This window comes from Micrasema longulum, unplaced genomic scaffold (genome assembly GCF_059751315.1).
Source record: "Micrasema longulum isolate JH-2025_06_02 unplaced genomic scaffold, ASM5975131v1 h1tg000438l, whole genome shotgun sequence".
NCBI classification, from domain to species: Eukaryota; Metazoa; Arthropoda; class Insecta; order Trichoptera; family Brachycentridae; genus Micrasema; species Micrasema longulum.
Window position 1 is genome coordinate 393,441 of NW_028277638.1, and position 24,766 is coordinate 418,206.

The 24,766-nt window shown below is 32.1% G+C and overlaps 2 protein-coding genes across 4 annotated transcripts in view; both read left to right on the forward strand.

Moving 5' to 3' along the window:
• The first annotated feature begins 517 nt into the window (after positions 1–517).
• Positions 518–2,929, forward strand: LOC148281540 (small ribosomal subunit protein uS4). 3 transcript variants are annotated; one of them, XM_088226553.1, is made up of 4 exons: positions 518–563; positions 823–1,065; positions 1,248–1,434; positions 2,697–2,929. In XM_088226553.1, exons 2-4 carry the CDS (start codon positions 843–845, stop codon positions 2,869–2,871), a joined length of 585 nt encoding a protein of 194 aa, XP_088082679.1. In that variant the 5' UTR covers positions 518–563; positions 823–842; the 3' UTR covers positions 2,872–2,929. The 3 variants fall into 3 exon arrangements, with proteins under 3 accessions (XP_088082679.1, XP_088082680.1, XP_088082681.1); XM_088226554.1 differs by lacking the exon at positions 2,697–2,929 and adding an exon at positions 2,170–2,267; XM_088226555.1 differs by lacking the exon at positions 2,697–2,929 and adding an exon at positions 2,173–2,267.
• A 9,231-nt stretch (positions 2,930–12,160) lies between these two features.
• stet (rhomboid serine protease stem cell tumor) overlaps positions 12,161–24,766 on the forward strand; it is a 436,151-nt gene continuing 423,545 nt past the window's right edge. Inside the window, exons 1-4 of the mRNA XM_088226556.1 lie at positions 12,161–12,806; positions 14,984–15,007; positions 15,823–15,921; positions 18,829–18,894. Coding sequence (XP_088082682.1) covers positions 12,525–12,806; positions 14,984–15,007; positions 15,823–15,921; positions 18,829–18,894 — 471 coding nt within the window. The 5' untranslated portion in view covers positions 12,161–12,524. The remainder of the gene's footprint in view (positions 12,807–14,983; positions 15,008–15,822; positions 15,922–18,828; positions 18,895–24,766) is intronic.

The window sequence follows — 24,766 nt, forward strand, 5'->3', positions numbered from 1 at the left end:
TATTTATATACCAAACACATTTTACGACATAGTGTAACAATATGGCGCAGTAATGAAAGAAAATAAAATTATTTTTAAATCTTTCGTTACCAATTTAATTTTTTAACGGGGGAGAAACTGTTAAAAAAATTTTACTTTTTAAAACTATAATATATAATCAGTGTAATAGTCATTGAAATAGGTTGCCTTCATAGTATTTTTTTTTTAAATATCTGAAAAAACATTTGAATAAAATCCTGGTTGATGATTGTTAACAACTTAGCAACGTTAGTATGAAAAATATGTTTTGGAGACATGGTCGGTATAAAAATCGTTTGGGTATTCAAGTTTACTAAATAAACTAACCAACCAAATAAACGTTCTAAAGTGTTTTTTAGGCTATTGGTCCTAAAAAGGAATGGCTTAGTTTATATTATAGAAGTAAGAACTAAATGGTAAAATAAAATATATTTGTATATTCTTTACGTGGCAACACTAATTTATTTTTGTTAAAACTCTTGTGCGCGCTTCCTCTTCCTTTAGAATTATTTTGCGGTTATCGCTGGTCGATTTCATCGTGCGAGGTTAGTGATATATTTTATTTTCTCGAACATCCGGTTTATTTTCTTAGTTTTATTAGAGATTAATGTTATGGATTGATATCTGCGCATTCTAAAGTTTTAAACGATCGAAGATGCCTTTGATTTTTGTGGATTTCGATCTTCAGTGGTTTGCTGTCAAATTGCGACACGTGATCTAACCAGAGCTACCAAAATGTGTAATGAATACTGTTGGAGATATTGGATACTAGGAGTCGCGTTTAAAACTTCTATCTTTTTCTAGCCTAGATCGCACACATCAAGATGGTGAACGGCAGAGTACCCTCTGTCTTTTCCAAGACTTATGTCACCCCTCGTCGTCCCTATGAGAAGTCACGTCTTGACCAGGAGTTGAAAATCATCGGAGAGTTTGGTCTCCGTAACAAGCGTGAAGTATGGAGGGTTAAATACACCCTTGCCAAAATTCGCAAAGCTGCCCGAGAACTGCTAACCCTGGACGAGAAGGAGCCCAAGAGGTTGTTCGAAGGTATGGACCGCTCGATTTTTTGAGGTTATTTTCTATATGGTTAACATGATGATCAATTAGTATTTCTGGTACCTCTAGTCTGAAGGCCTTTCATGCTGTTAAACAAACATTCTGAAGTCTTCAAAACTAACTTAATTTGTTTTCTGTTTGATTCCTCTTATTTATTATAATATTTATTTAAGGTAATGCATTGTTGCGTCGTTTGGTGCGTATTGGAGTGCTGGATGAAGGCAGGATGAAGCTCGATTATGTGCTCGGTTTGAAGATTGAGGACTTCTTGGAAAGGAGACTGCAGACCCAGGTCTTCAAGCTTGGACTTGCCAAGTCAATCCATCATGCCCGTGTGCTCATTAGGCAGAGACATATTCGGTAAGCCAACATTTTAATCTTAAATCGAATCTATTCCTGTTATGATTTTTATGTACTAGTGTTGTTTGCACTTGATCTTGATTATTTTAGAAATATTATTTGATTATGTTAGAGAAACATCTTTTGGTGCTTTGAAATATGCGAAATGGCGATCATTTTAACTATTTTAATCTTACTGGGAATCGAATCTGAAATCTGTGGGTTTACTGGGCCGCGATTATGAATGACTATCTTCATCGGTATATACTGAGACTGTTTAAACCAATATCTTAATTGATGCACTAAAGTGTATTGTAAATGTTTAAAAATTTTAAGAAGCTCCACCGGTAACCGATAATTGAACATGTTTAGAAAAAAAAAATGTTAACATATTCTATTTTTCATACAGTAAACTTTATTTTGTAGATAAAATTGAAGTTAAATTTTATCTTATCGTAATCGAGACCCTGGTGTAGCTGCAAGTGTCTTATCCTTTACACCGCAGGGCTGTTTGATTAATTGAAGCCTTATTTTATGGGCAAGGGTCATACCATATTTTGGGTATGTACTCTAATCTTTAAGGCGAGAGTAAAAAGAGTCCTTGATTAATCACAGGAAGAATTTATCAATAATTCTTTCTGTTTCAGACATGGATACATTTTATTGTTTAAATGTAATTTAAGTTAGATGATAACTTTTTTTCAGCTTTTTAAAAAAAATTATATTTTTTTAAATAACCCCTTATTCTTTTTTAAGCAGGAATGAGAGATGATGTTATGTGGAATACTCACGCCGAAAAATCTACCAGATGAAAATGGCCATCCACATCTTCGTGTTTTCATAAAGACCACTTGATTGTTCGTTTTTCGACAATCAATGTCTAGAAATAAATCATGTTTAATTTAATGATTGGTGGCAAAAGGTACATCTGGTTTTACATATTAGTTGAATACATATTTCAGAGATCCTGAAAAACTTCAATAAGTTAATTTAGATTTCCCTGAATCAAAAAATAATTTCTTTTCTTTGATGATCCCTTAAATACAGTTCTCTGCACAATGGAAACTTGATATTTGTGCACGATGCCGCTGTTCAAAGTGCCTTGTACAAAAATAACAAAGCATAGAAATGTTCCTGCAAACTCTGCGTAATAATTTGAGTTTGATAAGGCAAAATCAGCAGCCATAATTATTTATATTTGAATTTCCCCCTTCTAAGTGTTATCCCATTTATAAGCGTTTGTTTCTGAATTTTATTTGTCTAACTTATGACCTTTCTTATAGTGTCCGCAAGCAGGTGGTAAACATTCCTTCCTTCATGGTTCGCCTGGACTCACAGAAGCACATCGACTTCTCCCTGAAGTCACCGTTCGGCGGCGGTCGCCCTGGTCGCGTGAAGAGGAAGAACATGAAGAAGGGAGCTGCTGGAGCAACAGCTGCTGATGAAGAAGAGGATTGAGCTTATAAACCAATAAATCATATTGTATGATTTTTAATAAATGATCTAAGACCTTAAAGTTGCGTTCTTTTTAAAAAATTATAAACTATATAATGTATTATATTAAAATTGTCTTTTCTTTTAAAGGGTGCAGTGCATTTGAGTGACTATCAAGTGTTGCATATTTTTTATCAAATTCAATTAAGCATATGTATTTTTAAGAGCATGAGCGCAATAACATTTTCTTTCGAAGCTGTTACCCATGTGTCAAAAAGGCCATTAAAAATTTGAAAGCACCTAAATCCAGGATTAACATCTTAACTATGTGCAAATCTTTGTTGATGTTATAGGGGTGATTACTGAATTGTTTTTACCTTTTCGACATCTCGACATTTTCTGAAGCAAAAGAATATAAATTTAAAATCCACCACTAAAATATTTATCTTGATATAATTTCATAGCGATAACAGTTATGGCTATACTGGTATTAAAATATTTTAGTATGAACAAATATTGCTGCAAAAAAAAAACTACTTAAAAAGGTTCAATCCACAATGCGGACCATTCCTGGGGATATTTTTTTTTATTTTTGCATCTGAGCATGTTTTTCACTTTTATTTCAATTTTTAATTACTCTTACAAATTTTCTTCATTTTTAATATTATTTCCATTTGTAAATACTCACTACAAACTTTAAAATATCTTTTTTTTACATAAATTTTAATTTTTAAACAACTTTCATTTATGTTTTTCTTTTTCCTTCTCTTTTTTTATACTTTCATAATTAACAGCTTTATAATATGGAAACTTCAATGCTCTTTGTGTAAAATATTAAACTTTAGAACTGTAATGTATGTTTCCTAAATAAAAGAAAATAAATTTCCAAAAAATACGTGAAAGTCGACGGAGCTAGAAATTACGAAGGGATAGACGCACATGGAGGTGAGATGACGTAATTGTAAATATGAATAGTAGTAGTAATTAATAGGGAGCAGTATTAATTGGTTCGCTCCCAAAATGTAGTTATATTGAGTTTAACAAATATTTTCATAGATGGCAGTAAATACTTGAAAAAAAAAATTGATATTTTAAACTCAAAAAAAAAATTAAGCGAAGATAATATTATGATGGAACATAATCATTAATTTTACCTAGGTACATTTTGTACGTGCTATGTACTGCCAGAATTAACGATAATTAACCTCATTGAGTTCAAAATTTACCGGCAATAATTTGAAATATATTTTCTTACTAAAAGTATTTAGGTATTAACGATTCCAGTCAGATAAAGTGGTGGATACCGAAGTAGGTAAGTCATATAGAAATATTCTGATACCAAAGCTGCATAGAGCTCTACAAATTTACTGATGCACTTTCTGTCGGTGCCTTGTCTGCATACTAAATGGCACATTTATAAAACATGGTAAGGGTAAAAAGGTTCGTACTGCTATCTTCCTAATCGAAGTGATAAAACACTCCCCTAACCCTAAATATCGGAGGGAAAGACAAAACATGACTCACCCTCGCGGAGTTTGGGGTCTTGCGTTGTGAAAGAGAGGGGACACTTTCCTTAGAGGATTTGGGAAAGGAGGAAAGAGAGTAACCTTATTCCAAAGGTGTACAAACATTGCACTGTTTGAAATATATGATTTATCATAGCAAAACTATTGCGTAAGTTGGTACATTAGATCTTAGAACAATAAATAATACATAGGTATAACAGTTTTAGGTGTTACGTTTTAGGTATCAGAAAAAATGTACCAAAATAGTAAAAAGCCAGTGATTAGAAATATATATCTTGTATTTGACACGTGCCACAGAATTATTAAATTGCCATTTTTTTATTGTATAATAATTTACTGATCGAAAAAAACCAATACATTCGGACAGAAGACCTTATTGATTCCAGAATGGAATCTGAAATTTCGCATAATTTATAGGCAGTTCAATATTTAAATAATGAACTTTTAATTGCTAAAAACAGTCGCCGCTTTATTGTATGACCTCGAATAAAAAGGGCCAAAATAATTATTAAGTTTACGCGTTGAAATGAAGATTGGCACTCCTTAGCCGGCGTATTTTGAATTAAGTGCGACATGTTTTTTCACCCACATATAATTCCATTTTGTTCGTACTTTTCCTACATAAGTTCAAAAATATTTATTATAGGTACCAGATAAACAAAAATGCTCATTATTGTAGACAGTTAATTATGCATTACTTATTACCACTTACGCTTAGATCGGCTACATCTACGTCGAGGGAAAAGGTTATTATACCTCTACGCAAAAAGCGCACTAAATTCGGCGAACGCGCATTTGGGGTCGCTGGCCCTACGGCATGAAATGCTCTCCAGCAGACGTGCAAAACTGTGAGAGTGAAGTGATGTTTCGGAAAAAAACTTAAAACCCACTTGTTTTCTAAATAATTTGAATATATCCTTAGCGTGTGATGACAAAGTACATGGTTTTTCTTAAATTACATATTAAAAAAGTATCACTTTGTAAAGCGCCCTTGAGGTATTATAATAAGAAAATGGCGCTTTATAAGTAATCCATAATAATAATAATTCATTAAAAATACCTCCTCTATTTTTTATTTCCTGATAACGATTTGGATATTTGGCAATCCGGATGACTGGAGTTCGAATAAACCGAGTTCTACAGTATGTAAATCTTATGTAGAAGCACTGGATTGCCTATGATATTGCAGAAGGCGCATGCGCCCCCACACTACAAGGGAAATGCAGCCAACTTTCACTGAATCCACTATTCATTCGGACACATAACCTAAAAAAAAAACAGTATTGTGCATCTCTCTCGTTTGCAAAAGGTGCCGTGTTTTGGCGGGTCGCCATTGAAGTAGAACGTCGCGTTATTTTACTAAAAATCCCGCCATTTTACCGGAATGAAGTAAAAATTTGAATCCGACACGATTCCACAATGGATTCAGCGTTCTGATATTAATTTGAAACCTTTTCAAATGTTTAAATGTCACTATTGTGAAATACATGCGCCAATGACGGTCTGCGTTTGTTTATAAAAGGATTTTGATAACAAGGAAACGGGAGGGTAAGTCAGCTGCTACTAAGAATGCTTTGTTTTACTTCCGGTTTCTTATACTTTAGTCAATTCTAATTGGAATCCTACGGTTTATTTAAAATTGAAGAATAAACTAATGAATTCAAACGTCAGATGAAATATTATTGTTTTGTTCGTGGCTGTATTGTAAACAATGCAGATGTAAATACTATTATTCTACCTACTTAGCTTAGAAATGTAGGTGCATGAAAATTTTACTGAAATAAACCTACCTGTTTGTTTTATTTACTAGTCTATTGTGCATTTTGCGAATAACAATAGGACAGATTAAATTAACATAAAGTTATTGAAATTTAAAATTATGCGTTTAACGACATTTACGTGGTTTTAAAAGATTTACAAATAAATTTTCATAACAGAGTTTGCCAACGCAACTCAGAATTTTGAGATAAATTAAAATGATTCAATTTTTTTCCTTTTTATATGATAAATAATGTACATTGGGCACTAAAAAAGAAAACCCTCGCGTAGCTTTGATATTACATACTTACGTCCAAGACATGATATATTTCTCATCATACCAAATATTTATTTATAATTATTTAAAATTGTAAATAGTGGAATATTTTTTAAGTCTTTTAATAATTTTGAGAGTTCATTTATGGATTAAGAGAAGAGAAATATAAAATTCTCCTTTTTGTTCACGATTTATACTACTTAAAATTTCGACCGCGCGAGTTTGCTATTTCTATAATTTCTCAGTTATTTATATATTTTTTAAAGCGATTAAAAAATATATAAACTTTAAATATATTTATTTTATGTTTAAAAATATCAAATCAATAAAGCCACTGTGAATTAAAGTATGCTGTAAATTTACATCATCGTGCTATTTTTTTAAAACATTGTGCTTTTTATGACATTAGGATTTTAATAATTATTTTACATGAAAGTATACCTTGAAATACATCATAAATCAATTTTTTAATGCAATTGAAAAGATCTGGCATTAAAGCTTTTACAAGATTTTTTTGTTAATGAGTTTGCATGAGTTTAAACTAAAAACCAAACCAAAAATTTGAAACGCTTTTGTTCTGTGCAATAAAGCTTAAAGGCTTCTTTAAGCAGGAGCGAATTATCACTTTAAGACCTTCTTAGTTATCCTATATCTATAGGACTTCAATATTTTTTAATACATAGTTTAATAATAAATTAATGAAGTACAATTAACTAACTAACTAACTAACTAACCATCACGCCATTTCCCCAGAGGGGTAGGCAGAGAGGATAGAACGCCACACCACTCTGTCCTGGCACACTTCCTTTGCTTCCTTCACATTCATACATCTTCTCATGCACGCACGTCGATTATTCCGACTTTTCACATGACCACTTTCAAGAATTTGTTGTACTTGATCATGCCATGTCTTTCTCGGCCTTCCTCGACTTCTACAACCAGACACATTCGCATCATAAATCTTTTTAGCCGTTCTTTCATCATTCATTCGCTCCACATGACCGAACCATCGCAAAAGACCTTTCTTAATTTTGTCGATAATGCTTAACTCAGCCTTGCATTCTGCTCTAATTTCGACATTAGGGCACCTATCATACATTGTTTTTCCGCACATTCGCCTGAGGGATCGCATTTCAACAGCATTCAGTCTACTTTCGTCCCTTTTTTTCCAACTCCATGCTTCGCTTCCATACATTAGGGTTGGTACCAGAACTCCATTATGAACTGCTAATTTAGCCTCTTGCGATAGACACTTATTTGCTACGACAGACTTTCAGGCACCATTAACTCTGTTACCGGCACTAACCCTCCTTTCAATATCCTTGTCCATATTTCCATCTCTAGTAAACATACTACCCAGATATACAAATTCTTCGACCTGTTTCAAACTATCTCCATTTACTACAATCTTACATTCAGTCATAGTTACATTTCTTTCAAAGACCATGACGTTCGACTTTTGCACATTCATTAGCAAATCACTCTCCTTGCACACTTCGTAAACCTTTGTAACCAAGGATTGCAGTTCCTCTTCGCTGTCAGCTAGGAGGACTGCGTCATCGGCGTACAGAAGGCAACTGACAGTTAGATTACTCATTTTCGCTCCCACATCCATACTTTTCAATTCTTTCATACATTTATCCATGTATATGTTGAATAACCACGGTGACATTACACATCCCTGTTTGACTCCTTTAGGGATGTCAAACCAGGAAGTTAATGACCCATTTACCCTTACACACGCTACACTATCTTTGTACAAGGAAGCAATAGCGCGGACAAGGTTGTCACTCACTCCATACTCCGATAGAACCATCCATAATTTTTTCCTATCAACTCGATCAAATGCTTTTTGCAAATCAACAAAAGCGCAAAAAAGCTTCTGGTTTTTCGCCAAAAACTTTTCTGTCATATTGCGTAATGCAAATATTTGATCCATACATCCTCTACCATTCATAAATCCACTCTGTACATCCCATACTTTCTCCTTGGTCACGTTTCTTACTCTTTCTATCAGTATTCTTCCATACATTTTGCCGACAGCGCTCAGAAGACTGATAGCTCTGTAATTCCCACACTCATTACAATTAGAGATTTAATATAACCTTTTTGACTGGGCCTTGTTGAAAAATGTAAACAGTTTGTAACGATGCGATACATTGAATTTATTCGTATTTTCCATCGTGATTTGTTATTCGAAAAATTCTCTCGTTCGTTGTTAGCGCTGAGGTAAGATAACTTTGTGATTCCGGTCATTGATGTTACCTCTCTACATTATCTTCTTTAGCTGACCCATATCTTTATGAATAGAGCTTCCCTTCGTCTACTCTAGAACAAGAGGGTACATAGTAATTACGTAGACAGTTTAACCTACCCGCTGACAAACTGGTTTTCTTCCCATATATCGTTTTTAAATATTTTTACTATCGCGACCCCCTAAATAGGCAATAGTACCTAGGTACATATATCGAAATCAAAATCAGTTATAGAAATAAAAGACGAGCGATGCATAAAACCAGACCCTTAATCGGTTACTTTGCAACACTTTCCCGATCTAATAAACATGAAGATAAGATGATCAGTCTTACGCAAGGCACCGGAGACCAGAAATATTTGAGGGAAAACCACGAACCTCATCGAGACCTCAGGCATGGTGGGTAAATGGTCTAACCGGTAATTAGTAGCCTTCGAGTCGAAATCACTCCACATTCTCCTATTCCTCCTATTCCACAAACAGCACTTATGTATTTTTTATTCCTCTCGTATACGGAAAGGAGGCCAAATAAAAAACCTGCCACCAACATGACAATATATATATATATACATTTATTTTTTTTAAATGTACATAGGAGGTAAAACAGAGTATTAAAAAAATCCCACAAAGGCATGACACCTGTTCGTGGGTATACAAGAAAATGTTAATGAATTTTTGTTCCTATATTAAATAGACAGTTATAATATTTTTTGGACATAAGAAAGAGAAAATCAAATGTTCTGTAACAGATTATGTGGTATTTTTTTTATAGTAATTTAAAAAGGAAATAAAAAATATTTTAAAAAACACAAAAATATTCCTTATTATTAAAAGGCAAAAAAATTAATCATAGAAAAAAAGAGTTCATATCTTTAGTTTGAATCCAGGATAGTGCGTGTTTTTTAAAAAAAGGGAAATTTTGAAAGTTTGGAATGAATGAAATGTTATCAGTAAAAAAAGAATTAAACATTTTCGGGCCTATAAAATATGCATGTCTCTGTGCTAGCCTCGTTTTACAATGTGGTATTTTTAACAACACACGATTCCTCCTTTGACTCGATCTTTTTGAATTACTTTGAACGTTTATCCTCCTCATTTGATTTCGGCTGAGCTTTATTAGGTCAAAAGCAAAACTTTGCGTGTACCTTTTTATCAGTTTCTTCGCATGATGCTGACCAGGTACTTTTTGCCAGAGCATTACACTCTGCTTCTTGGCCCATGACCTAAGCTCACCACGAGGATCACATTTAGACAACCCACAGTAGGTCTCAGGGCTTATTGGGGCTGTCTCAGCTCCCAGCCTTGCCAGTTCATCAGCTGCCTCGTTACCGTCCATGTTGAGTGTCCAGGTATCCAAATCAATGTCACACTGTTACACTCACCGACACAATTAAGCGTCTGTAGGCACTCCAAGGTTAATTTAGAATTGATCTCGACAGAGTTCAGTGCTTTTAGAGCAGCCTGATTGTCTGAGAGAATCTAAATTCTTTTGTTTTTGTATTGTCTGCGTAAGTGTGCGCAGGCGTAAATGGCATAGAGTTCCTAGAAGTTTTAAATTACGGCACGTGTTTTTAGTAGTATATATTGCGTCTCTCCTTAGTTTTATAACTAAGAATATTATTGATTGCTATTTAATTTTTTTTATATAAAAAAATAAATAATACGTTTTTATGATTTACCCAAATAATAAAAAAATTGGGGCTATTTTCAACGAGTTGTAAGTAACACACTATTTCAAAATAGGAATCAAGTTGGGACATAGTTGGGTTCGAACCTCGGACTTCTGATATGTGAGCCCACAACACTATTCACGGGACTACAACTCGATTACCTAACTACAGGACGCAGACCTGTCGTATAAGGATGCATGGGAGTTGGCCTCTGACAGAGGCCAGGAGAAACTTAGTGGATACCATATTGAATTGCTCAACTCTACTCTCCTCTACTTCATCACCTCACCCTCAACCTTCGCGCATTGCTCTTATTTTTCTTGCATTTTTTATCTTCTTAATATATCATGTTCTGTGGGTTTGCGGGTATCATTTTGTCGGGTTTCTGGCTTGGTAACTTCAAATTTTTGAAAAATTAAATACTTTCATAAATGTCTTCTAATAGTATTTGTTTAAAAAGCATATCGTAATTTAAAAATACAAAAAAGAATATTTTATTCAACTTGTAGATTTATTTGAATCATCGATTTGGGATGAGATTTTAATTTTAAAAGCGCAATATCTCTCAATCAGTAAAATGTGGTTACCAACTTGTGTCAGAAACCCGACGATTTATATGTATTTGTAAAATAACCTTACCTGGATGTACTTTTTGTTTTTGTTTAAAATCACTCAAATAAATTTAATCGGCCGACCGGTTTCAAAACACGACTGTTCCTTTGGCATGTCGTAAAAATTTATAACTCATGCTTTAGTTTCTATAATGGCAAAACAGGTAAAAAATAGAACATGGGAGGTGAGGTGTTTAAGCAATAATAACTTACTTGAATTCGGTAATCTCTTTCTCAGTCTTAAAGATGTTGCGAAAATGATGAAACCGGTCACTAATTATTCACAATTTGTGGATTTAACGATTACTTTGTCCTTTATTTTTACAACAAATTTAAATATTTTTTACTTTCAAACTTAAAATAACAAAATCAGAATACGTAATTTTAAAAAATATATATTTTTTCTTTCCTTTCAGATTTCGTGTCCAAAGATGTCGCTAACGACCAGTTTTGGTAAGCGCCGGTGACGTCAGTTTTTACCGAACGCCGACAGAGTGTGCTCATGTATAAACCAAGATAAGAGAATAATAATAATTTTATTTTTATTGTAAAAATAATAAATAATAATGATTATTAAGGACCATAACTTTTAAAATCATAAATACAAAAAAAACGTGTGTTCAAATAGTTAATAAATTAAAAAAATATTTCGATAGTAATAATTAATACATATTTATAAAGTGTTTTAAAGGACAACTGAATTTAAATGATATAAGAAATAATTCAATAAAAATAAATGAAATCTTATTTTAAAATCTAATACAAAAATGCGATTTAAACTACACATTTTTGTGAATGATGTACCTGTGTAATAAAATATATTTTGAAGTGATTTTTGTTTTTGTCACTATTTGACAATGAAATGTGGTGTATTTTTTAATTGAATTGAATATGTAATGCAATAAATCAGAAATATCTTAAAATATAACTGTGTTAGACTAACCTAATATATACCTATTTTAACTACTCATTAAAAATTTTAATGAGAAAAATAAAAATATGCGAATAACTTTTTATCCCTGTTTTAATTTTTTTTAAATACAGGCTTTTGAAAAACCTGAAATTTCAATTGTATGTTTACGGAACCAAATGTGAATTGAGTACCTACTTACTATAATGTGAAAAAGTGAAAAATTTATCGAAAACCGCCCAAAAATCTAAATCTTCGTCTGTCGAACTTAAAAAAAAACTCTAGAAAACTGTGTCCAATGATGTTTATTATAAGTGAAACTAATAATAGTAATTTAAACGCACGAAAATACTAAAAATACCACTTCAATATTTAAAACAAGTAATTTTTTAATGTCTAAGTACTAACATCTTTGTCTGTCCCACAAAAATGTCCCTTTCATATTGAAAACAAGTGATTTTACAACATCTACGTACCGGAATTTGCGTCTGCTCGACCAAGATGTCACTTCAATATTGAAAACAAGCGATTTTGAATATTCGATTTTGACAATGTTACTTTAACATTGAAAAAGTTATAAAATATCCTCGTCCATCCCGTTGAGATGTCACTTTAAAATTAAAATAAGGGGTTTCAACATCCTCGTGGCTGAATCGACCCTTCTGGACACCATGTCTCTATGGCTGGGCGGCATCGGCCCAGTACAAGACCGGCTGCAGCCGCCGACCACCATAGCAGGCCCTCTAGCCCCGTCCACTACCACCTCCATGGAGTCGGGGATCGAGGCGGGCCCCATCCCGACCATAACGGGCTCGCTAGGCTCGGGGACGAGGGGTTCTCTGGGGACCATCTCCCGGGTCGGACTGGACAACGAGCCCATGTATGACACCGATCACACGGACTTGGGAAGCGATGCCGACGAGGCGGAGATCAGAAGGGAACTGCTGAATGATGTAAGCACACCGATTTTTTAAAAATATTGTCAAGGATTTGACTCATTCATTCTCAGTTCGATTTCCGGTGAGAACACGAAAATTCAATGTGGTTTTTTTCATACTTTAAGGTTCTGTGCAATAATTTACCACTGCAATTGTACCTTATGGTCTCTTGTGGTGCAAAATTTTAAAAAATAGTAATAATTATTATATTGGAAGCATTTTGAATACCCGTGCTATCCTCCAGCGTTCTCGTACGTGTCTGTTGGAATATTGAGATATAATTCACCCACACTATTAAATCTTGTGTTATAAACATGCTCCAATTTACATTATTGTGTATCCATATAGAGATGTGTGTTGAGAAACTAACTTATTGCGCAATAGAGACCTCAGAGTCCAAATATTTGTTCTAGTGGACAAAAAAAAAATTTAAACTCTACGGCATTCGAAATTGCCGCATATTTGAGGGTATTAGAAGCAATCTTAGAAATCTCCACCAAAATCGGATAATTAGTTATTGATGCCAAAATTAAGTGGCGTACCACAAGGTTCCCTTTTGGGACCAATTTTATTATTATTATTTATAAATAATATTGTTTCGGAATTTGAAGGAGTTGATATATTCTTATTTGCTGATGACCTCAAAATTAAAAAAAAACTCGATTTTTATGTTCTCCAGTCAAATGTCGATAAATTGGGTAAATGGTGTATTGAAAATCTTATTTTTTTAAATGTTGATAATCGTCATTTTATATCGTCCCATAGAATTAAAACTCTTATCTTATACCGGTATAATAATAATATTGATATTAAAAATGTATCACAAGTTAAAGATTTTAGAATCCTCTTTGATGAAAGTCTTACTTTTATTCCACATATAATTGAATTTACTAATAAATTTTTATTTTTTACATTACGAACAGCAAAGAATACTACTATTCCAAGTAATTTAGAATATAATTCCACAATTGGTCTCCATTTTATATGTCTCACCAATATAAATTAGAAAAAGTTCAACGTAAATTCTTAAGATTTATAAATTTTAAATTATCAATTCCTCTTGAGCGAATTAATTATAATAATGTAATGTGTAAACTTTACTTGAAACATTATCTAGTAGACATACAATTAGTAATTTTATGATTTTTTGTACAATTTTAAATGGCTTTTGGACGTCCCTGATTTAACGAACCTCATAAAATTTAACGTACCTTTAACTCGGATCCGTTAGACTAACAAAACGCTATTTCATAGTTAAAAAATCTAGTAGTAGTTATTATATTATATTCATTCGCCTATTCAGAGACTACATAAACTTGGCAACGAATTTAACTCTATTGATATATTTTGCTGTTCAATATCCAAGTTTAAAGAAAGACTTTTACTAATGATACTAGGTCAAATAATTTATTAATTCATTTAGCCATTTTGTATTCGAGTCTCTATTGTTTTTATGGTTTTGTTTATTTCAATTTCTTTCCATTGAATTTGTATTCTTGCATCCATTTATTTTATACTCGCTATCACTATGTAGTTTTATAGTTTATAATTACAATATCTGTGTATTTTTTATTATGCAGCAGCCCTATAAAATAAACTGCACATAAAATCCAACCTACCTAAAGAATAGCGTAATTCAAAACCATCTCTAAATCTTGCAAAAACAGATTTCAATTGTTATACTTGACACCGCAAACTTATCATTCTCAATTGAGTTAGTGAACATAATTACAAATCTCACAATTATTTTTTCAAAGTTTTTCGCAAATATCTCAATAACTCATTCAATGAAAATTTCCAAGTTTGCTTCTGATACGACTTTTTTCCGTCGTTCATTTTTAATTTTATATAAGTCTTAGGGCCAGTTGCACAGCAGCTAAAAAAGTGTAAAGTTAAAATTTTTACGTTTTTTGGTGCAACTTGCAATAAAATAAATATAATATAGATTTCTATATTTTAACCAAAACATATTTTTTACATAAATAATATAACCGCGTTGTCTTATTAGTACATTATCAAACAAACGTAAATTAAAGTTAGTTTGTTATTGTAATTCGACGAAACGCGTCACAAATAATATATATATATATAATACAAATCCGTCATATTTTATTTGTATACCCCTCAAAATTAAAATCGAGTTCTACCAATTAACCACCGACACTGAACTAATATATTGTTATTTTTTTCAGAAATGGCGTGTTTTATTCGATAAGGTAAATGACCGTTTTGTTACATTAGTTTATATTAGTTTAGTTATACAATGCTCAATATTAATCCAAGACATGTATCAGGAAATAATTGAGTATTGTAAAACTGTATTTTTAATATTCATTAAATATATCTTCGTTTTGTTGTTATCCAAGTACGAGGAGGACCTCTGATGATAACTATGTGAGGGTTATCACCTTAACTAGAGCCCTAACAGAGCACTGCAAATTGAATTAATACATTGCTATAATGAAACTTTCCGGAATTTCTAGATATAGATTCTGCAGTGCAGATGGTAAAACACCTATACACATTCTATGTTAATATTATGATTTATATTGCGAAATAAGTGGTGGATCATTGGTTAAACCAGAGAATGTGAGACCACTCACATCCTACCTAATAGCCTGTTACTTTAAAGACTACTCTTGGATAAGGAGATTTAGCAATATAAAAACACTCAGCCAGGCTAATTAAAGACCTAAGCTTGGAGGAAGAGAACTAACTTATGGGGACCCGTCACAATAAGTTTACTCAGGTCGCGGTGACGTCAGGAGCTTATTTAGCACCGACCTCCATCTACAAGAATAAGAATACATGCCTAAAATATATAATGCAATATTCTTACAACGTTTTGTTTTAAGATTAATTTGCGAACGTGCGAACTAATGTTTCATCAACAAAACTGATTAAATGTCTGTATGATATTGCCGTTCATATTATATTTACCATCCAGAAGACAATATTGTGTAAACATATTCATATAATATTTTATTCATTCTCTTATCCTGAAATCAACATTTGCAATGTGCTTTTGCAGTACGATCCTGAAGGATTTGGTGAAATTCTGTGGGCGGACTTTCTGAAAGCACTGAAAACACCGGAACTTCAGGCGCATATCCCCAGCAATAAGAGAGACGTAAGATTGCCATGCATATTTACTAGTTATTTCCGCCCGAAAGACATGAACACCAGTAAAAATGTCAATAGGGTTAAAATAATAAATAAAATATAAACGTATTAGGACAAATGCGAATATAAAACGTCAAACGTTAAACGTCAACGTCACGGTATTACCAGTTGGGGCCTTTCTTGTAAAACCAACATTAAAAAATTCTATCTTTACAAACCTCGACTCTTAAATTAATTAACAGATCACCTAGAATTGATAAAGAAGAGGTACCCGAACTTTTAAAAAGCAAGGGTGCCTGTCCGTAAATGCTATTCTATGGCTCACATTTGTTACTAGATACCGATTTGATAGTAACTACCAGAAAAAGTATTTACATTCACATAATACAAGGCTAGCACAACGTAAAAGCTTGTCAGTACCGAGGTTTGTAAACAAATATGGCCAAAGAACACTTCATTATACAATTACTAAAATTTTTAATAAGATTCCTAAGATGATTTTAAAAGAAAATGTTGACAAAGCTTTTAATTTAAAAAAAATTAATGTTTAATGTGTATATGGATTTTTATTTAATGTCATCTATTTTATTTTTTATAAATAAATTTTGTGTGAAAAATAGGTATGCTTTTAGTTCTTAAGAATGTTTATATTACGTTTTAAATTTATATAGTTTCTCTAACGTTTCTCTTTGTAAAGGAAAAATAAGAAACCTGCTGACAAGCCGGTTTCGCGGTTTAGTGGGTTTCATTATTTTTCCTTTTCTATTTTCTGTTCATGTTTTTACCTTCTTTAATAAAAAAATCATTTAAAAAAAATAAGAAAACACACATTTAAAAAAATATTTAAATAAAAAATTCCATGAACTGAGAAGGAATAAAGAGAGAGATTGATTGTTTGAAGTTTAATATTAACTAGCATAAGGGACGAAAGTCTTTTTCAAAAAAAGTTAATATCTGGGAGGGTTTGTTGGCAAACGTGAGTATGATACGAGTAATATTTCATTCAATGATTAAAAATAACGTATTTTAGAAAAAAACGTACAATCACAATAAGTTCCTACACCCTTGCTTTTCAATATACTACACTATTGCTTTTACATATATGTGTAGTATGTGATATTTCCCTATTATAATTATTAGAGTGCAATTTTGTTAAAAAATGATATCTCAAATCACCCTCTTAATCATCATCATTCCCTACCGCACTTAATGGTGCATAGGGCACTGCATTAGTACACCAATCGCAGCGTATCTTGATCATTTTTTGTTACGTGAAGATAAGATGACCAGTCTTATACTGCCAGTATAGGGACTATGAAAATTTCATTTCGTGGGTATACTGGCAAAAAGCTTTAACTCTCAAATCCCTGTTTTGAGAAACCAAGCATTTAAGTTTTGTTTCAACTTTAATCTTTTATATCTTATTTAAATAAAGTGGGATGTTAAGTGCTTATTTAAGAACATGTTAATGTATGTAATTTTTCCGTTTCTTATTTTATATTAAGTTAATATTCAGCTATTTAAAGCTTTTAGCCTAAATAAAATACCGGGTATACGAATTAACCTTGAATTAGTTTTTAAAACTACAGATTTATGAAATTTTATATGACCTAGTGTCTTTTGCCAGTTTGTAGAGCGTTAAAAACTTTACAAAACTGCATCATTTAGCCAAATCCGCATATTTTCGAGTTAACGTTTTTTGCCAGTATACCCATGAAATGTTCTAGTGTAAAAAAACATTTTCAAATAAATATTTCATGTCAACCATGTCGGGAATCGAACCCGAGACCTCTTGCATGGTAAGCTAATGAGCTGACCACTACATCACAGGCCGACGATTCCATATTCCTATCCATAATTTTTCTTTCTTTTTTTATCTATAGATACTGTTCATGTTCAATTGTGAAATCATCTCCCATCCACTATCAAATTAATTATGTTTCTAAGTAACTATTCTATTTAAATCACATCCGAAAAAACTTTTCCTACCTCTTCAAACTCTCCTCTTTTTCACTCATTTTATTCCCCTTTTCTTACGGGAGACTAGTATCGATATTAATATATTTATACAGGGTGTTCATTAAACCCTGTCACATCCGAAACCATGATGATCAGCATGAGCAAGAAAACATATTGGCACATTAAAATAACTTTTTAAAACGAACGAAAAAAAATATATCAAAAAAGCAAATGGTTGCTTATCTCTGCAGGGGAGAAACGAGGAGGGAGAGTCTGATACAATACCGACCGCGTGGCCACGCCCCCCTTGCTTCTCCCCAGCAGATGTAAGCAACCATTTGTTTTTTTAAATATTTTATTTAAAAAAAAATATTTGTTCTATATATTTTTTGAATATGCTAATATGTCTTCTTGCCCATACTGATCATTGTGGTTTCGGATGTGACGGAGTTTACAGAACACCCTGTTTAAACATATTGCCATTTCTATTTTAAGTAGCTAGAAAGAAACAAACGGACAAAAAACAAAAAAAATGAATAATTGTTTTTGCTTTTTTTCACAAACGCAGTGTCACTAAAATGAGTAACATATTTTATTTTTTTGTTGGCAGTAAGAAGTTGCCATTTAGCAGTAAGCCCGCTAATGCGTAATTAATGTTGTAAAAAAGTTAACTAAGTTTCTCTTTACAAATTTTTATTTTTTATTTATTAAAGAAAACAACAGCCATTATAAAAATAAAAAATAATTTTTTACTCTACTGTGTTTCACAGACCCTTAGTACTTTAAAGTTGTAAAAAAACAAGTTATATTTCCCTGTTGTATTATTACACTTTTTACTATTAAATAAAATTGATTTAAAATTCTCGTAGGTTGTATGTTCATGTATTTTGAATTCAAATTGTTTTCAGGTACCTTTTGCTGAAATATTTTAAAAACTAATTCAAATTAATTTCAGGTATTACTAGAAAAAGCTAGACATGCCAAATCTCCTGCCATCACATTTCAAGAATTCGTAAATACGGTAAGTTTTTTTACTAGTTTTTTACAATAATTGTACAATTGTATTACACATGAATAATTCACTTATCTCTCGGATTTAAGTGTGGGGGGAAGGATCTTTAACAAAACTGTTTAAAGGTGTTTTTAAATATGAAAGTAAATATTTTTTAGTTTTCAATATTTAGTCACTGATTTTTTTCTAAACGGCTGGACCGATTATGATGAAATTTTTTGTGTGTTTTGTGTGGATGGTTCAGATTACGAGCGCTATAATTTTTTGAAGTTATGTTTTTCTGAAATAAATCCGCGGGTGATGTCACAGGTTCTCTTCTGCTTATTCTCGATCAGTTCTGCCCATGGGTCCATTGACGGCAAGCAAACCAGAAATCTTCTGTTACTCTCTTATCATTCATATGAACCAGTGACGTCGTTCAAAGTAGTTCGTTTTAAGTAAAATATTTTTTTTTTTCGTACATTTTCAGGAAACTTTGCAGTACAATTTAATGTTCCAATTTTTACCGCGCATAAGAACACTTTTATTGTATCCAATTTCCCTTTAGGACTGAAGTCCCTCATTGGACCCGGTAGGTGGAAAATTCGAATATCTACGTTTGCTGAACCAGCTAATAGCAGGCAAGCCAAAGTTCGGGCAGAAAAACGTCTGTCAGGTCCGCTAGTTATTTTATAAAATAAAAAGGGAATAAACAACTTAAAAGATTACTATGGTACTTAAATATGAGAGATTATCGACATTTGATAAAACCAAATATTTTAACATTATAGAAGTTGATCAAATGAAAAATACTTTGTCTACTTCCACATGTTTATTACTTTTTAACAGGCATATTTAGACCATAATATTCCAGTTGGAAGATTATTATTTGTTATTTATAATGTAGAAGTTAATTACCGTATTTCAATGGACACCGGTGAATACTCTTATGCTTTTTATGTCAGTCGTTCGTTTCTAGTTCTAACATTGAACACGAAAAACAAACACTGCTGTCGGTACTAGTAGATAATTTATTTAGGGATTTATAATACCGCTTGCTGGATTAAATTTCAAACAGATAGTGGAAAAAAAATATATTTGATTAATAAATAAAGCGCTAGGGCTCTGAAAACAATAGTGTGAAGAGCCGACAAACGGCATTTTGTTCCAAAACGGACCTCCGACCTCCGCCATATTAATAATGAGGGTCGGACAGACAAGACTGAGTTATATTTCATCTCCTTACCGAAACCGAAATGTCGGCACCCCTGGACGCGAACACCGCTCTTAATTGTATTAAATATTCACATTAATCTAACTCGTGTGAATTTTAGGATATGGAGATCTGAACACGAGGTACGCGGGGTTTATTTGTAGCTGGAGCGAGGAAATTCGGTGCTTTTTATAATGTTGTTTTTATGACCTCATTATTATCGCTATGATTTTTAAAAGTTTTGTAATTTTGAAACTACTCCTCCTGTGACGTCACGAGTTGTTGTCGGTGAGTTGTGCTGACATTTAAAAGTAGAGCCCCGTACTGTAAAAATACACTAAACGTTAATAGTTACAGGAAACTTGAACAACATCACAACGCATAACAGCGCTGTAATTGATTGGTTGATTTACTGAAACTTGTGACGTAGTTCAAAGTATTTATTTAAAATAAAACACTTAGTAAATTTACCACACAAGAGTTTAATACATTAAAACACTGTTTTTATGTTTAATACATTAGAACAGTGTTTTAATGAATTAAATTTAATGTTTTAAACTAAAACAGTGTTTTAATGTATTAAACTCATGTGTGGTAAATTTACAAAGTGTTTTATTTTAAATAAATTAAAAATGTTTTTCCACAAAGTAAATGCTGAAACAATAATTAATATGGTTCAAAGTACTTTATTTTTATTAAAACCGTTTTTATTGACTTTTTTGAGAAACTTTGCCGTACAATTAAACGCTCTGGGTCTTATTTATAAATTTGGCATAAAGCTACGCCTCGAAATAGTGGAAGAATTAGGATGGAAATACTATCCTCATTAAATTGGTAGAATAATGATGGTGTTTCCATACATCCTTACTTATAAATTTGGTATAAAGTTACGCCTACGCATAGTGGTAAATATGAATAGGAATACCATCTTTATTCTACCAATATAATAAGGATGGTATTCCTATCCAATTCTACCACTATGCCTAGGCGTAACTTTACGCCAAGTTTATAAGTAAGGCCGTCTAATTTTTGCCGCGTTGAAGAAAACAATTTTTCCATCCAATTTCCAGTAGTACTGAACTTGCTCATTGCGCTATGTCAAAGTATAACAGAAGATGGGATCATAAATTGGGGATCAGCATCATAAACCGCACTTATCCCCTAAAGGTAGCTCAGAAAAAAATTCTTAACACAATGTTAAAGTTGCCAATTGTCACCAATTCAGTTTATGTGTTCAAAGCAGCGGCTGTTATGGATGTTATTAAAATTTTCAATAGGTCAATTACCATGTTATTGGTTCAATCACAAGACAAAGACAAATTCCATTTGCATTAATCTAAGCAGGGTAAATTGAACGATATTGAGATCTGGAAATTAGGTTATCCGGGTTTATTTATATCTTGAATTAGTTTTTGTAGAAAGTCCGTGATTTTCCTGAAATTTGGTATGGTGCGATTATTTTTCAGTCTTGCTGAGTACTAAAAGTCGTGGTCTCCTGAAATCTTAAGCTCCTACTCCTCTATTCTTTCACGCCATGTTGAGAGCAGCGTTAATGGGGACCTCATTATTTGCCCTCCTCTACCTTTCTTACCCTTAATTGTTTCTGGGATGTCCAACACTGAATACACGAATGCAGCCAGTCCACAATAAAAAAAGAGATATTCCTGTTATCAGGTGCAGTCAGCTCAATTCCATGTTCTGCTAAAAACAGTTAGAACAGTTTTACGCAAAAAAAACTGTAATAATCACCTTCTGAAAATAGTGTTAATCACAAAAACGGCGAATCTCAATTCGCAGAAAACACCCGCAGCATTTGAAAATCTTACGGTATAGATGCTGATGAAAAAATTAATGCCCCTAAGAATCTAGTTCTCTTAAATAAATTAAAGTGGGTAAATACGTAAAGATTTTTATTTTATAAATTCGTCAATCTAAAAATCATCATCATCATTCCCTTTCCGCACCTAATGCTGCACAGGGCACTGCATCGGTACAACAATCGCAGCGTATCTTGATCATTTTTGTTACATGAAGGTAAGATTTTCAGTCTTACGCTTTAGGTAACAGTCCAGGAACTATGAAATATTCTAGTGTGAAAAACACCTTTTAAATAAATATTTGAACCTGAGACCTCTCGCATGGTAGACAAACGAGCTGACCATTACATCACGAGGTCGACTAACTCAAAAATACCCGTAATAAAAAAATACGTTTTAGTACAGAATGTGATTTCAAAGTTTAAATCAGATATTATTAAATATTAGATTTGGCTATTTTCTACAAAATGCATATTTTAGGTTGTGTGGTCAGCCGGAATGAAAAACTCATCAAAATTTCTTTAGCACATACTTAAATTATTTTCAAAAGTATTGTAATAAATTATTTTAAGGTTTTTTCAACAATTAAGTACCCTTATATAAATCTAAAAGAACATACATCAGAGTTTTACTAGGGCTGGCTGTTTTCTGAAAAATGTGAAACATGCACATAAATTATGACTTTATCATGAAAACACATTCCAACTGTTGTGTAGATTCGATTATTTACTATTTTTATAAAAGTGCTTTTATCTCAGTTTCTATGGCTGGTTGCTTTCTGCATTACTACGTTCATATGATACGTATCAATTTCTTATGGCCTTGGGCCAAGTTAAGAGCTGCGTTTATGAGAATTCCGTTATTTGATCAGTCCATCTTGTGGAAGCGGAGCCGGATCTACCTGGCGCGTTCCTAGCGCGCTCTACCCCCATCACATTCTCCCAGCTTATGCCCCATGCCCATGCCTGCCGACCCACGTTATACTTTCTCGGCATAAATTAAAAGTTCTTAATCCCGTGTTCTGATAATCAACCAAAAAGCTCCATCGAGTTGCTACAAAAAGATTCATATCACGTAAGCAAACACAGACAAATGAGGTTTATTAAGTTACAGATATCCACATAATTAATATTCAAATTTTGCCAGCACAAATCGTCGTTATTGCAATGTACTCTAAATTATTATTGTAAACAATATCTGTGATTTGGTAAGTTTTATTGATAAATATGTATTAATTTAGGACTTATGCAGAAAAATAAAATATGTGTTGACGTATTTTTTAAATAAAAACATGCAACGCCCTAATAGAGATAGAAAAATAACTGAATTGCAATTTTTAAAAATTTGATAAAAACAATATTCAAAAAAATTAAAACTCGCTTAAAGTAAGTCATATTTATAATTACATAGTTAAAATTATTACTATGTTATACAGTGTGTAAAGTGGCCACTTAAACCAGCCAATGACAGATCATAAGCCCTGTAAATACCTAGACTTCTATATTTCCTTTTTCTTAAATCTTTTTCACCTCTGTTGTAATATGTTAATTATAAAATTAAAGATAAATCTTAACTTCCCACTGTAATCGGGGCCCTGGAATAGTGAATTTTTTTTCACACGCATTAATTTATTAAATTAAATAATTTATTGGATCCCTTTTTGTTTTCCTTCCTTCTTTATACTTATCCTGATATCCACTTTATATTTTTTGATATCTCCTCCTTTTTTTATATTGTTTAAACCCTTATATCGTTGCTTTATTGATTGTTTTAATTTATACTTTATATACCATGCGTTAATTATTATAATAATTAAATTTTTCTACTGTATATTATATTCTATTAATTTTAATGATATTAATATTCCGTATACTGGTATTTATTTATTACTTTATAGGTATGACTTATATTGTATTACTTTAACGATATTTAATTTATTTGGATTGCTATTTGTAAAAAAATAATTCTTATTTTTAATATTGTATGATACGAAATTATTACCAAAGTATAGGTTTGGATTGTTTTTTAAAAAAATATATAAATATATTGTATTTTATGAAATTATTAATCATTTTAATTTACTTTAAATTTTGTTGTTAATTTTTATCTGTTAACACGGGCACAGCCTTATAAGCCATAATATGTTATTTGAAATGACTAAATAAATAAAATAATAGCCAAACCTGTCATTTATTTTTTAACGATAGTTTTTGACAACGACAGTAATTTGATTTAATCAGTAAACCTAAATCTATTGTTATCCGTATTATCGTATTTCCATGTGCATATTATAATATTTTTGATATTTGAAGCACTTACTTTGCAGATATTTTTGTTTAAAGACCTGGAAAAAAACTATTCACTTGTAATTCTGTTTTGTTAAAACACATTGTTTTTTGGAAGAGGTACGTAGACGATGTCCTGTGCTTGTTTACAGGAAATGATCGCTAACTCAAGCTATTCCTTAACCTGCTAAATTCTTTTCACCCTAAAATACAATTTACAGTAGAATTAAAAGAAAATAAATCTCCAAACTTTTTAGATTTAAATTTGACGTTAGTTAATAATAAAATTGAGTTCCTTTGAATTCAATTTGAAGGTACGGCTTAAGTGCGAATAATACACATCAATAAATAAATAATATAAATAATAATAAAAATAAGATAAATTCAGGAACATTTTACATTTTATTGGTATTCCCATTGAATTGTCTCATTCTTTTTAATATCACGAAACATGTAAACATGAATGTTGGTATTCATATGGCAACACATTGAAGCTTGATGACCCTTTAAAGTTTGCCACCCTCAATGTCCTTATAGAGGGCTTTCAATTCAAATGTTGTCCCGTAATTTATCGATCCAAAATCATG

Excerpts from the sequence above, each read along its gene's own strand:
- LOC148281540 (XM_088226553.1), top strand. The coding sequence starts at position 843 with ATGGTGAACGGCAGAGTACCCTCTGTCTTTTCCAAGACTTATGTCACC. Across the intron at positions 1,066-1,247 it reads GCCCAAGAGGTTGTTCGAAG|GTAATGCATTGTTGCGTCGT; the intron begins GTATGGACCGCT and ends TATTTATTTAAG. Across the intron at positions 1,435-2,696 it reads ATTAGGCAGAGACATATTCG|TGTCCGCAAGCAGGTGGTAA; the intron begins GTAAGCCAACAT and ends CCTTTCTTATAG.